The following is a 16623-nucleotide window of genomic DNA, read 5'->3' as shown; positions in this document are numbered from 1 at the left end:
AATAGAAAAATACAAACTTATGATTATCTCTTTCGGACCTCGCTGTATATTGCAGTGTATGAAAAGAAAATCTATTAATAAAATGCTAATATAATTGTATTAATGAAGTATATTTCTCCTGGGTGTATGATGTGCAGTGAGTCTCACTCCATTAAAACCGGAGCAAACGCCTAATGAGCTTCACGCTGGAGGCTCTTGAACCGACGATGACATTGAACAATGCTGAAAACATTAATTGTCAGAACATCTGCAACACAGAGGATGGTGAGTCCCAGCATCATGTATGGGTTAAAAAGGTAGTTTTCTAACGGCAATCATAAGTCATAACAGATGTTGCTCGACTAAAACTGCATTTGAGCCAGAACGAAATTATAAAACAAAAACAGATAGTTTGGTCCTTTGTTCACTACTGAAAATTAATGATTTATCATGTGCCCACGCTAAAACAAAGCTAAAACTAAATCTCCTACCACAACAATGTTCGGATTTAATGCTTGTGTGACTAACGCAATAAAAAAATGTGTTTTCATATTTAAACTTACAAAAGTGAACTAGGCACCTCCAAGCCGTTTATCTTTTCTCCAAACGCATGGTATTGGTTTAGTTTGTAATGCCTTTTCTTTCACTTGAAACATCTTGGTGAACCAATTACAAAACAGCCATAAATCTCACAAATCTTTGGTGGCTTGCCATGTGCTCTAAATAAACACCGAATGTGAATCTACAACTCAATCTTTACAGCTCAACGGTCTGAGCACAGAGCTGCCTCTGGGATTTGTGGGAAAAGTGTGATGTCATCACGGTCCTCCTGAGAGTCAGCCTCTCTTGTTCTAATTAGGGGAAGATGGCTATAATTTGCCCGGTCCAGAAAACAGGCAGCCATGGGGTGTTTCAGCAACCTACAACCGCTGCGATGATGACGCACATGCCCCCCTTTACTAACTTCTGGATGTCACTCAAGTATCACGCCTCAGACACAGAGCTGTTATCAATGGTCTTTCCCAAAGGAACACGCTCGTCGTCTTAAGCCAAGAATCCTCGTGTAAGGACCTTGTTTGTTTTCGCGTTCAGGTTTGTTTATGCACGCCTGAAAAATGTGCAGCAGCTCGCAAAGGAACGGAGCAAAAACAAGCCCTGCTTGTGTTTCGCAAATCAGTCAGCATTTTAAATGACGTTCTAGGACGGGCCGCCAAACTAGAAATGCATCCAAAACAACAATTCTCTGCGGCGTTCAACAATCAGATTCAATCCTGTTGATAAGATGCAGGGCTGTATCTCCATCTGACTCGCAGAGAGAGGTTCATAAATCGCTTTCAGGGACAGAGGGAGGGAAAACACGAGGCCGATCCCAGGCTGATTTTACACTGTCACACTATAAAACAAACCGTCTTGGTGCCGTGTGTCTGGCAAAGACGTGACATCCACACACTGGTCAACCGATCTGACTGACGACTCCTGCACACAAAGATAAGAACGGATATATTAAAAACGTATTTACCGTTTATAAACAAGAATTAAGCAACCTAATCCAAATATCAAAATGTGAAAGTTACTTCTGGATGAAGACATTAGCTGACAAACAATGAATAATTAAAGGATTAATCCCAGAGCAAGTACACATCCATTAATAGCATGTTGCTTCTTGCCACAAAAATGTATTTCAACTCGTCCCTCAATACCAAGCATCTGGGTAACGGTGCTCACTGCTCACTGTGTCGATAGTACAGTTTAATTTAAAGTATCATACATGCATATAATAGAAATACACAGGGTCAGGCAGCAAGTTTTAAAATTCACTAAATCAAGCTCCACATTTTGTCTTGTAAACCCTTTTAAATGTATGATTTAATGTAAAAAAAAGTTGCGTATTTTGTTCACGATACTGCCAAAATAAGTCACTATTTAGTATCTTACTGCTGTATTTCTTTAATAATAATAATACTATATATATATATATATATATATATATATATATATATTAGGGAAGTGCAAAAATTAATTGCGATCAATCGCATCCAAAATAAAAGTCTGTGTTTACATAATATATTTGTGTGTGCTGTGTATAACTATTTTTTTTATATATAAATACACACACATGCATGTATAATATTGAAGAAAATGTGTTATTCATATATAAAATATTTATATTTACATAGATTATGTATATATATATATATATATATACACAGAATTTAAGCGCAAATAATTCTTAAATATATACATGCAGGCATAGGTATTTATATATACAAAATAATTATATACAGCACACACAAATATATTATGTAAACACAGACTTTTATTTTGGACGCGATTAATTGCAATTATTTTTTGCACAGCCCTAATATATATATATATATATATATATATATATATATATATATATATTGGAAACCTGCTAGTAACCACCATTTCTACAATATCTGGCAGGATGATTACATATTTATGTGACTGTAACACCAGTCCAAGTATTCGGTTACTCCACAAGTGTGGCTGTACGTGACGTTCTTGAAAACGGCGCTCTTGAACTGATGAATTAATCTGTCAATGGGAAGAAAAGTCCAAATAAAGTTACATCCTGATTGCGGATGATTAAAGAATCCAGTCACCAATTGGTTTCATTTACCCAAAGCCATAAAACTGACTCCAGAGTGATGAGATGGTGGAAAAGCAGCAATAAGAAATGGAGACGGAGACAGTCTGATCACTGTAAAGCAAGACTGATGCTGAGGGAACACGGGTTTGAAGCCAATGAATCGGTGTCCACTACCTAGACTGCATTTTAAGGCAAATGTGTACAATTGAAAACATTTTTTGTGTGTGCTTTGTATTTTTATTCTTAGAAACATGCTAAAAAACACTGCACAAAAGGAGCAGTGTTGTAATTGTTTCGGCAATTGAAATAAAGCTAAAACAAAACCAATATAGATGAAAAACAAATGGTCTAGGCAACTAACTAAAAAAAAGTTGGTTTATAAATTAGGTTGAAGTAGAAACATATCTAAAATAGTTGAAATAAAAATAATTTAAAGCTAAATAAATAAACTTAAAAAATATGAAAACTGATTGAAATATCATTGACAAATAAAGTAAAAAAATGTTATTGCTTTTGCCACCTTATTAGCTAGAAGGAGAATATTATTGGAGGGGAAATCAACAAACTCACCTAAAGCCTCAATGTGGTTATGTGATCTAGTATCATATATTTAAAATGAGAGAAAATTAAATATTTAATGAAAGGATCGGTTGAAAATTTTTTATCAGACTTGGCAACCCATGATTACATATTTTGAGAAGATGAGGACTCTCCCACCTATTGATCAATGTTAGATGTGATTGTCAATTGGGGTATTGTTTTGTAGTTATGTACGGACCAAGAACATGTCAGAATTTCATTATTGGCTACGCATGTTTATTTATTTTTATTTACCTATTTATTTATTTTTTGAGGGGGGGGGGGACTATTATTATTATTATTGATATTGTTGTCTTGACTTGTATGTAATATATTGTTATTTATTTTGGTGGAATAGGTTATTGTGGGGGAAAAGCTTCAACTTTGATTGTATCTGCTTTATGTTAATGCTTTCTGTTAATGCTTTGAAAAAGTTGATAAATAAATGTATAAAAAAAGGAAACGCATAAATAGTGCATAGAAAACATTTCTTGAATAAATCCCTCGATATGAAACAATAAAAAAAAAGAAAACTGAAAATATAAAGAAGCTATTCAAAATATTGAATATACAGTGTATATATATATATATATACACACACACACACACACACACACACACACACACACACACACACAGTATTACTTACTTCCATTGAGGACTTCCATTGAATATGTTTGGTTTACGGTTAGTTAGTTGCATGTAATTATGCAGTATTTCCTGTTATTACACTACGTAGTTACTATAAAAATAAAGTGTTCCCTGAAATGACACTTGAATGATATTTTTGTGGCACATGGAGATGTAGTGTTTCAAATCAATCGCTGCTCAGGTTCATTTTCATGTAGTACGTTGCCTTAAAAGGCAGCTACGCGTCGCATGCATGGAGTAAACTAGAAAAGGCAGCTCATTAAGTTTAGGAACAGAGCTGGAATCTGAGAACGAGTGTGCCTGTTACTACGAGAAGAGTGCCCTCTTTCTCAGTGTCCATTAGCTATCGGATATGATATTTCTCTTTTCATCCCTCCCAACGGCTTCAATCAGACCCACACAAGCACGTCAGCCGTGAGAAACACGCGGGAGGCTCGTCAGGGGAGAGTGTGTGAGGGAATGGATGTAAATGGACCCTTACCTGCACTGCAGAATCAGAGCTGGAATGAAATATGCTCTCTGTTGTGCTACAAACAGATTTAGGTCACTTGCTTACCTTCTCTTCAAAGGCCCTGGAGAGAGAACATTAGAGCTAATGGCATAACAGCGTGAAAACAAAGGAGTCGGATGCTTTGGGACCTGGAAAAGAAGTCTGAATACAGCCGTACTATAATAAAAACAGCATCTGTGTGTGCGCAATATGATGGAAAAAATTCCAGTAAGCCGCCACAGCCCAAATATAATGTGAACGGTTTGATTTTTAAGCCTTTTGTTCCTTATAATCTTCAGTAAAGCCATGTAGAGTAACTGAAATAAAGCAATATGAATATTGCAAACTGAATTTCCACTGTAACTCAAATTCAAACATGCTAATACTAAACATATTAGAAATGATGTCCGCCTAGAAGCACCTGGAATATTCAAAATCATGCATTGGATTCAGTGTTCGAGTCACCAAGCACAACTTGCCATTAGGAAATATGAGCTTAGACATGCTTTAGTGCAACTAATTCAATTCACGCAATGTTAAAACATCCTGATTCACAGAGTACGGATGAGATATTCAATTTGCATAGAAAACAAAACATGTAAAAAAAAGAGTTCCTCCTTTTGCAGGGTGAAGAGGAATTTAGTTAGCCATAGAACTCAATCAAAACCAAATCATCTTATCAGGAAAGCCAAAACGTTTGGAAACCACAACACAAGAGCATTTTTACCAAAACAGCAGGTTCCTAATTTAGTTTTGGTAGTCTCCTACAATATGTTTAACATGCTTCCAAGGTCAAAAAACACTTTAATTTTCTCATAAATGAAATGATTAGATAAACAATTCAGTCTCTCTAAATCCCGCTTTTCTGAGAGCCCACTCTGCTCTGATTGGTCACATGGCCCAGTCTGTTGTGATGAACACATGGATGTGTCTGAAACGAAACGCCTATTGTTCTGCCCACAGGTACAAGTCATTAAATCATGTTTAATTTGGACTTCTCTGTGCATGCTCTTTGAGGTGAACCGATTGAGGACCCCCTTCACCTCCAGTGTATGACTGACAGACAACAACGGTTTGACCAAAAAATGTCAAAACAAAGACACCTACATCTTGGATCCCCTTGAGGTAAGCCGAAACACATCAAAAGTTTATTTCAAAGTGAACTATCCCTTTAAACACAGTAAAACGAACAATAACGATGAATCGGTTTTACCAAATAATTTCCAGTACGAGTCCTTCGGAATATGAAAAATTTACAAAGAGGATTCGCAATGCAGAAAGCAGCATCTTTTCAACATGACATCATGACTTTTGCGTAAACATACACGCCACTTTCGAGTCAAGTGGCGTGTTATCTCTACGCATTTTGAGCTATGCGTGTATGCCTACGCCATTAACGTCCGCGTGTCTGTACACACCGTCAAATGTCCGCGCGAAACGAAACAAAATGTACATCTAAATCTGGGGAGCGATCTTTTTTTTTCCTAAGGATGGTGGGGGAACAGTCATAAATGCCATTAACCCCAGTGACGGATAGGTTTAGAGACGGGGTTGAGGTAAGTCATATATTTATATAAGAAGAGTTCAGATGCAAAAGCCTCTAAATGCCATTTGAAATTTTCTTCTTTAATGATGATTTTTATCAAACTTCAGAAATTACTGATTGGCATTTCAAATGAATGAAATTTCAAATGGCATTTCGAGGCTTTTGCATCTGAACTCTTCATATACAGTAATAACGTTAAGTCAACGGCGTTCATAAACACGCTGAAAAGCAATTATACGTCTTGATAGCACGGCAAAAATGGAAATACGAATTGGCGTGTTATCGACATGTCGACACTCACGTTGCCTTTTAGCTAAAACTAGTGTTTGAGGGTCAAAGTAGATGTTGTTCGATATACAAATTCGTTACAAACCTACAGAAACGAGACTGGAATTACTGACGACTTGAAACAGCGATTCAGAATCTATTCTTTATTTTAAGACAACGTTATTTGCTGTGTACTTTGATCTTTTACATTCACAAACCGCTATATTACACACTGAATGCAAGGAAATATTCTAAAAAAGCATAATAGGGGCACTTTAAAAAAATTGTAAACCATTTTAAAACATCTGTTAAATAATAAAAGTGTTCTGAAAGATAAGATGGCCAACACACCCGATTAATTTTTGCAATTTGTAATTTATTTTAGAGAAAATGTAAATATACTTTTTTAGTTATTCACCTTTATTCTGGTGTCGGTTTAGCCCATTATTTAGGCCAGGTGTATTTTCAGTAGTTTCTCCAAAAAATAAATAAAACAAACCAGTCATGTGCAGCTCTGATTATATAGTTTCTTTAGGACAAACAGTCCCATTGTACGCGGACCGACAGACTGCAGCTGTTGTGTATTACTCGCAATTAAGATGCGCTTGTTACTCAGTGGTACCTTAGACTATAAAAACTCATTTGGAAAGTCAAACACAGACCCAAACACAAACTACACTACGATTATATTCAATGCGAACATTGCCTACAACTACACTTGTCACATGAACACCAAAAAAATGCAGCATGTCTCTATTGCGTTAGACACAGAAAACCCTTATAATAGAATTAGAACATATGCAAACTCGACACTAAACGAAGACAAGACGGAAAACCCATTTTATATAAACTCAAAAGCAGACGGTCAGGTGTCCAGCAGGCATGTGTGCACGTCTGACGCTGAGCTAAAGGTCCTGGCAGACGGCCTACGCGTCAACGCTTGCAAATCTGCCCCAATAAAACGACTCCCAGATGCCCCTGGCCTCCTCACTGCTCATAAACAACAGTCCTGTGTGAGAAACACGAGGTTTATATGGGCTGGAACCAGCGTTAGCTGCAAACAAACAAACAAAAAACTGCATTTATTTTTTTTGGGAATTTTCAGCTTTACTAAAAAAGACAAGAGTTATGATCTCTAAGTACGGGGAACAGGGGATTATTACATAATCTAAGAAGCACCATCATTATTGATCCTATAGTTCTCCTATGTGCATTAGCCTAAACGCTAGTGTTAGCTTTAGCACCATTACATTGAGAGGTCTATACACTCGTTGGCTTGAGCAAATGCACAAACGGCACACACGGAAGGACGAGAACATCCCATCATCCTCATCATCATCAGTAGGTGGAGCAGCAGTTAAAAGAGTCACGTGCACGTGTTCGGGAAAGAAAAAGAAAAATCACTCGATTGATTCTCATACTAGCAAAAAATGGGAAGAAAAACACGCAGATATGTCTATGGAAGCATTCACATGATCCAAAACTATTTAGCTATCACATTCTGTACAGTTATGTTTTCTCTTAGCCCGTGGCTTGTTATTACGTCTATCTACAGTACAGTAAAATTTCCCAAGTACAAAAATATATTACAAATCTCCTGGAATATTTACATGGGCACTTTCTTGACAAAAAGGAAAAATAGTTGTAAGAGCTCGTCAGCAGATTTGAGGATTTGTAGGGAAGGAAAATGAAAACTTCAACCGTGGAACACAAGCCATCCTCCCAGATAGTTAAAAGTCCAGCATTGACAGAGTTCACAATTTCGTGCCTTTTTTTTCCCTCTTCAAGGGATAAAAACACACATTAAAAATTCACTGCATGCTTTGGCAGACTCTGAGCATTAAAAAGAAGAAAAAAAAAGTGGGGGGAGCAAAGGGAAAAGAAGTCCCGTCTCAAAAGATCTGCGCGTCCACTTCGGTTTGGGCACGTCAGCAGGCACTGACAGAAGCCGCCCTCCCCACCCAGTCTTCTAGAAAAACATCCTGAAAACAAGCAGAACCCACTTTAGTACGACGCACACACACACACGCATATAAACGCACAACGACTCCAGAAAACACGTCATTTCCAATTGAATTTCTGTACCACGGACAGCATAACGATGCATAAAGCTGCTCTTCAGAGCACACTAGACCCCTGAAGATGACGGGCATCTGTCCGTGCTCCTGTCATTCACCGTGGCACACCGTAGGCTGTGTGGGGAACTGAAGACATTAACACGTATGAATACATTCGCTTCTGCCCACAAAGCGTTCGCCTTGACCACGTGCTCAGAATGCGTCACATTCCACGGCAATGCAAGAGTCTGGGTAAACAAACTCCTACTAGAGTCTAATAAACATAGAAATGATGTATTACGCTCGATTAATAGTGGCTCTAACAATCCTGGAATCATGGTTTACATCTGTGGGAGAAGGTCAGAGGTCAGTTTAGAGTGTCGGTGACCCAGGCGGATAGTATCGCCAGCTTTGATTAATTAACATCTTCTCTTGGATCGAAGGTTATTTATTGATCTCCCACCCACATCCCCCTTGAGATCTCGAAGCCGGCGTGTTGCATGTTTAGCTTTGGAAAGCACATTTCTCGTTGCAGTGACACCGGCGCCATCTACTGGAGAAATTCATGCCAACTTTTCAGCAGGAAAGCTGTCGCTCCCGTCTAGAACTTCAAAACACGTGGCCCACGGCGAGCTCGAACGAGGAAGAAGTCGACGGCTCCTTTGCTCTTAGCGTAACCGGTAAAGTTTAAGTGAGCTAACGTCACCTGTACACGTTGGGGTCCAACAGTACCGATGTGTCCTGAGGAAGCTGGGAGAGGTGGACCACTTTGGTCTTCAGCTGGGGACGGTCACTCTCGCTGACCCAAGCGTCTGGAAGTCTGTGCACATTAGAAAGAGAGAAATATGGGTCACTTCTTCAGAATAGCACACTACAAACTACTTTTAAAGAAAGCAGAATGCATTTGTGATGAGCACATTGCATTGTGGGACATATTCTACTAAATCAGAGCATACTGCATAGCATACTATAACCTATAGTTTAATGCAATGCACTCAACATAGTATAGATGTCAAAATATACAAAATATATAGTGTGCTGAACTAATTGCATTGTGGGATGTAGTATTCTACAAAAACAGAAAATGCTGCATAGAAGGGCTGGGTTATAAATATCGATTTCTCTATATTAATCGATTCTCATTTTTAGACTCAAGAATCGATTAGTCATCCTGTTTCATTTGAATGAATGGGACATTGTATCGTCACTGCGCGCACCCAAAAAATAAAATAAAATAAATAAATTAATAGCAATAATCTTTGTCCTTTGTTACTATTGATATGAAACCAAGTCTCAATTTTCAAATTACGTCCATTTTCTTTAGAAATTCAAAAACATAAATAGCGTTTTGGCGCTGATTTCTCTTCTGGGTTAACAATACCAGTCACAGACCAAAATAAACATGAATGAGCATCTGAAAGTGTGTTAAAGATAGAGTACAACTTATCGAAATCCATATCATGTCACATTGATTCCCTCAATTAGCGTTTCAACCATGGAAAGACGTCAGTTAAACAGCTTGTAATCAATGTCATGTATCGTCAGAAAACCCACATAAACTCGTTAGTCAGCTAGAAAAAATTAACTCCAGAGAGGAGCATTTTGCTAAATAAATACACCATATTACATATGCATTATAATCTTAATGTTCTTCAATATTTAATGCATATTTGAATAAATCTGGCAAGTTTTTATGACAGCCACCATTTAAATGTTTATATTTCATATAATCTTCTTATTATAAAAATAAATAAAAGTGTAATTTAAGTGATTCATTCATTATTAGCTTCATATTAGGCTAATGAAGCCTATAGGCTACAACTAGTCTCCCATAGTTTACCGCATTAGTTAAGAGATTTTATTCCCTTGAGAAAAATTGCCATTTATTGTAACTGATATACAAAATAATCGATATTGAATCGAATCGTAATCGAATTGCAAGCTTGTGAATCGAAATCGAATCGAATTGTGAAATTTGTCTCAATACCCAGCCCTACTGCATAGGACGATAGCGTAATCAGCAACACAATCAGCATACTACATGTCAAAATGTGCAGTATGTGTGTACATGTTTTGTAGTGTGCACAGCCAGAGCTTACAGTGATGTGCAATAGCTTCACATAACATGAACAGTATGCAGTAAAGGGTTCAGTCAGGGACACTGGGTCACTTTTTGATTGGTTACAGCCATTGCAAAAAAGGACACCAAGTGTGCATACATGTAAATGTAAGCAGTATGCTAGTTTTGAACCCAAACATAGCTTCCATATAAATATTAGCATTTGCCAGATAACACACAGCCCTTCATTCCTCCAACACACATTCCACAATAAGATTATTAAAAATGCTTCCCTTTTTTCCCGTTATTTCACGGAGGAGCCTTGTTTGGCTCCGGATTGTTGTGGTGACCCAGAAATCCACTTTAAACATCTCTCGAGACAGCATCTTCTTCTGTATTATCGCTGAGCTGACAAACATTCCTCCAGCTCAGATTGATGTCTCGAAATAGCAGCGTGCACACGCACACAGTCCCGTGAGGAGGTTTGCATAAGTGGAAAGGTATGCGAGTATACCAATTATCACAACACGGACCATTTTAGCTGGCTGGGCGTAACACTTAAGTACAAACGTGCAAATCGGCAAAAAGGTTCATTTACCATAGAAGTCACTTTTGGTCATTTACACTAAAATTACAGTGGGAATGTGAGACCGGTAACAGGTAACGTTCAAAGGCTAAGCCATGGAAATTGTCTAAGCCATGGAAATGTTGAGAGCAAGAGGATACCCTTTAAAAGTATTTGGGTTGGAGAGACTTCAAAAGACAGTTTGTTTCCAGGTCAGCACTCTTCAATCCATTAGACTTGACATTAATGTGGACATTTACCATATTAATCTGAATGCATTGCTGAATATGAGGACACAAGAAACTGGGAGTAAAGTGAAATAAACAACAGATGAGGAAGAAAATGGATTTAGTGAGAAGTAAAGAGTGTAATAATACGAGAATGGAGGAGAGACGGGGAGTGATGGCATGTTCGCTACTATTTTTTAGATAAAGAAGATTACGTAAGCATAAAATTCCCCAATGATCAACACTTGGCTTGCCAAAATAAATGTCTCACATAAAGAGCACATTGGGTCAGATACTGTATACAACAATGTTCTAAAATTGATCCTCTATTTTTAGTCTGATACGTGCATTGGAAGCGGCATCAACTTCCTTTGTGGCCCATTATTTGATCAGAATAATTTGCTGTAGCAGCTCCGAAATTGTGGAACGATCTACCTTTGAACATTAGACAGGCATCATCATTGCCTGTTTTTAAGTCTCTTTTAAAAACCTATCTTTATTCTTTGGCTTTTGTTAAGTTAAACTGAAAATCCAGATTTGGTTTTGGTTATATTGATTTTATTGTTTCATTGTATGGCTGTGTAAGTCTTTTTATGTATGTATTGTTTTACTGTACATGTCAGTCATGAAACTGATAATCCAGGTTAGGTTAGATTGATTTTATTGTTTTCTTCTATGGTTATGTAGGGCTTTTTTATATATGTAATGTTTTACTGTACAGCACTTTGTGTCCCAATTTTTTGGGAATTTAAAGTGCTCTATAAATAAATCTTGCTTGCTTGCTTGCTTGCTTGCAGAAAAACAAAGTTTTTATACAAAACTTTATAATGCATAACAATGATCTGTTAATAATGGGATGAGAACTGGAAATTTCAATTGTCAAATGTAGCATACTAAATATGCATACTTCAACTATATAGACCTTATGCACCAGAGAAACGTGGGCGCCGTCATCTTTAGAATATTGTCTCTGAACTCTGTATATTTCTATGGCATCGCTGTCGAGGAGTAATTAGCTGGTGAAGTGGATTTACTTATTGTAGAGTTAAGAAAAATGATCATGAGCATTGTAATGTTTATCAGGATCATTGTAAAGTAGATGTCTTAACAAATGTCGACCGGGAAATGTTTTACGAGCAGTTCATTCATACCTATGCAAGATCACTGTGGAGATACAGACAGGAAGTCAAAAGACAACGAGCGCAACGCTGAAAACGGGCTGCATATACATTATGTGAAAAAGTATGTGTGAATTCATTGCGTTCATAAAAAAAAGCAGACAAAAAGTACCAGGATGACCAACTATTTCCAGCGAGCTATAGTACTATCCCATGAGACCATGACAGAGGATTTGTGAATAGCAGTGAAGCGACGCAACTGACGCTGGAAGGTCATATTACAATAACAACATGATGGATGTAGTATGTCCATATTACACTCATACTACATAGAAAATGCTTTATTTAACATGAATTAAAGTACTTAAAAGACGTACAAAAGCCATCGCGTTGTATGCTGTTTCACAATTATAAACAATTATTTAAAAAAATAATAGTAGGCAATTAGCCTACACTGTGTGATATGTAGTCGTTGTGTTGGTCTGTATCTCTGCACAGCAGGAGACACACATGCTGGAGGGAGGAATGCTAAACTTCTCCTTTGGGACTCATAACATCTATACAGTCAGCTGTAGATCAGTCTGTGTGTTTTTAATGTGACTTAAGGAGCCTCAGAACCGTCGTTCTGTGACGTATATGGGGTCGTACATGTGTGTGTTTTGAAGCATCAGTGCATAAGGCCACCCTCAGGTGGCTCCTGACTCATATAAACGGCTGACATTTAGTGCAGAGCCCTGAGGTGAGTGGTGCGCTTTCATATACTCACATGTCCTCCGGCATCCAATGAAGCAGCACCTTCACCTTCCCAGAATCCTCCTTTCGCCTGGCAATCACCTGCTCAATTGCACACAATGAAAAGGTGTATGAGAACTCCTTTACGGGTTTGTAAAAGAAGCTGATGCATGCTGGTTAAATGGGACAGTTTTCATGGGGTTTTGGGAGCAGCAGGCGAGGCTGTGAAGAGGAGGGCCTGTGCAGCTCATTAACAGTTTAATCAAAGACACAGGGGAGCAGCGCAAACAGACGCTACTGGACCGTGAGAGCCAAGCAAGTCCCGACCGAGTTTGATGGCTATGGAAAGCAGTCATGCTAATGACTAGTACATACAAAGAAAAAACGCTTTCTCATGATTCAGCAATTTCTCTAAAAACAAATATATTTTCTATACTAAAGACATGGGCTGCATTTGAAATGTAACACTAGTGCAGAATACAAAGTTGTTTGGTTGTATTTAAATGTATTGCCATGCCATATCAGCTTTTCAGGATATTAAATTGTATACAGATTAAATGAACAATATAATAAATACAAACATTTAATAAAATTCAACTTTCAAAATGTAAAAGAGAATAAGACTATTGTAATATTATTTTACAGGTCCTTTAAAGTTTTCCCAGATAAAACTCATCACTGCAGTGCTTAAAAATAGCATGTGAAGCAATATGCAATAGAGCTCACTGTTTAATGTACAATGTGTACAGCAGAAATAGTATGCTCGTGATCCACTTTATAGCCCTTAATCCTGTAATTGTGGACAAATGTGGGCACAGAGGACTCTGGTGTGATCCTAATTTTTATTTATTATAAATGTTATATCACTGTCTTCGATAAAGTTTTGTCTATCCATTTATGGTGTTTTTTTTATTTATTTTGGGGGTATTTTTGAATTTATTTACTTCAAAAAGTACCATATTTTCTATGTAAGTTATGCTTATTTTTATGTTTTTTTTTTATTTTTATTTTTTAACTACATTAAAATATAATTCCAATAAGTTCTTACAGCTAAAACCTAAAGATGAAGTAACTTTGCTGTCACCTGGTGTCTTATTTTGACTTATTTTAGGATGCTCTAAATTACAGTTTTTCCCATTCATTTCTACGGATGCCCATTTTTGACCCAAATACAAGGTTAAGGAGGTTTTTTTTCACCCACTTAACATTGTAGAATTGAGTCAAAACAAAAATTGTGTGTGTTCAGGAGGCAAACTTAGGAAAAGTAGCCAAGTCTTGTACCGCTCAGATCAAGGGAAGTATTTATTAAAAATAAATCAAAACTATTTTGCCCACATTTGTCCAAAATACGGTTTTAGGGTTAAGGATGTGAAGTGTGGGTACCCACCGTACTGTGAAACACGACGCTGTGGCCCTTGCCCTGGCTCTCTATATGGGTCGCCAGATTGAGGCAAATGGCACGATGACGGATTGCATCCATGGTCTGAGCGTCAAAAAAGTCGTGAGGTCGCGCTGATGGGAGGAAAAAGACTGGGGTTAAAGAGAAGGAGTTCTGAAACCAGAGCTGAAAACGGATTAAAGATCAAAGATACACTGACACTTACGCAACGACCGTCGCCGTTTGTACTTGAGTTTCCTCCGTTTGTTGATGCCCGCTTTGGAAGGCGACTCTTCCTTCACCTTGGTTTGGCTTGAGAGTTTGGAGGAATTCTGGGAGCTGAAGTGGGTTGGCACGTGGCGCGCTAGCCCCCCCTGGGAGGCAAAAGTGGCATTGCAACCGCCCACCACACACTTCACAGAGAGAGAGAGAACGGTCAGAGTAATTATAGTCAATGAAAAACTAGTATAGGGATATAATTACAGGATGAGAACTGTGGACAGCGTTTTTATTGCAAAGCCAAACAAAAATATAGCAGTATGCAAAACGTTATACTAGTATTACAGTATGTACATGTAGGGTGCATGTTGCAAAAGGATTTCACCAATTATTTTTCTTAAATTATACTTAAAAAAAAGAATTCTACACAGTAGTCAACATTTGAAGTGGATCACATGAATTTTGAACAATGGTAGGACAACGATTAATCGCATCCAAAATAAAAGTTTGTGTTTACATGATATATGCGTGTGTGGTGTGTATAATTATTTTGTATATATAAATACCAACACATGCATGTATATATTTAAGAAATATGTGTTCTTAATACATCAAATATTTATATTTATACATAATATTAATTTTGTATAAATATATATAAAGTATATACATGCAAATATTTCTTAAATATATACAAGCATGTGTGTGTATTTATATATAGAAAATAATAATTAATCGTTGCCCATCCCTAAGGACAACTTTAACTTTTTTGATCCAATGTTGTTGACTGCTGTTTTACAAATTAAATGTGCATGTGTGCAAAGAAGAGGCTGACCTTGAAAGGTTTGTCTCCGCTGTGTGACAGCATGTGTCTCTGGAGCCAGCTTTGACTGGTGGATGGTGTGTTATACACCTTACAGCCTTTCCAAAGACACACGAAAACCTGCGGGGAACAGGTGTGCAAACAACAATGTAAGAATTTCACTCAGTACATCAAACGCCTTAAAGTAAACCTGAGAAAATATCATGCACACACACTAACCCCGCCGCGCTGTCCGTCCACGTGCACTCCACGGATGTGTTCGGCCAGGTCCGGGCTGGTGTTGAACAGCATGTGGCACTGATCCCAGCAGCAGGGGTAAGATGAGCCCTTCGTGGAGGAGGAAGAAGCCCCACCGTGACCGTTCATCATAGCTGGAGTGGAACGACCACTGGATGCGATGCTCTCCATGTCCATGAGAGTACTGCTGATACTGAAACACACATTTTAATATACATATATATAGGAAAGGTGCAACAACAACTGATATGACAGTAAACATGGACTTTATACAATTATTGGTGCATCAAAATAATTTTTAATGCCCTTTTTATAATGTTTTCTGGAATAAATCCCATTGTAGTGTTGATTATTCGCTAAAATGATCCTTTTTAGCTCATCTGTATGCACAAAACTGGCCCTAGAAAAACACACTCACACAATGAACTAGAGCCAGACCGATATATCGGCCGGCCGATATTATCGGGCGATATTAGGCATTTTTCAAAATATCGGTATCGGCAGTTATAATGGCCGATAAAGGAATATTTAAAAAATAAAATAAAAACAGACGAAACACGCTTTAATCATCTCTCCTTGGCCTGTTATATTGAAAATGTTTTACAATTTGCAGTATGATGTTATCTATTGCTAAATTATGGCTCATCATAGACTAGCTAACCACAAAGCTAGCTAATACCACTATCATCAGTGGAAGACCGCTAACGTTAACATTAATGAGCTTGGAAACCACAATGAACTTTTTCTGCCTAAATAAAGTAATTATTACAGTATTTATAACTAGCATATCTCTAGTTACAGTCCCTGCATTGTAAAATGTAAGTTATACTTGCGAGGAGTGAACATTTAGACATAGAGAAAAAGTATCAAACGTATCTTGTGCAGAAAAGTTAGCTTTTCTTTTACACGTGTGTGAAATCCAACAATATTTAATTAAAAAAAAATATCGGCCGATATATCGGATTTTAAAACCCAAAAATGTTTGTATCGGTATCGGCCTTCAAAATCCTTTATCGGTCGGGCTCTACAATGAACAGAGATTAAAAGTGACGAGTTGTGGCATAGATAAGCAGTAACACAAA

General features: G+C 37.5%; 1 protein-coding gene across 1 annotated transcript in view; it reads right to left on the bottom strand.

Annotated features, from left to right (window-relative positions):
- aebp2 (AE binding protein 2) overlaps positions 1-16623 on the bottom strand; it is a 37090-nt gene that overhangs the window by 14599 nt on the left and 5868 nt on the right. The window contains 6 exon segments of the mRNA XM_089126735.1: positions 8890-9003; positions 12919-12986; positions 14272-14465; positions 14468-14675; positions 15317-15424; positions 15524-15734. Coding sequence (XP_088982861.1) covers positions 8890-9003; positions 12919-12986; positions 14272-14465; positions 14468-14675; positions 15317-15424; positions 15524-15734 — 903 coding nt within the window.

The sequence above is a fragment of the Pimephales promelas genome, chromosome 24 (assembly GCF_988280905.1).
Source record: "Pimephales promelas chromosome 24, fPimPro1.hap1.1, whole genome shotgun sequence".
Lineage (NCBI taxonomy): Eukaryota > Metazoa > Chordata > Actinopteri > Cypriniformes > Leuciscidae > Pimephales > Pimephales promelas.
This window is presented reverse-complemented; position numbering and strand designations above follow the sequence as displayed.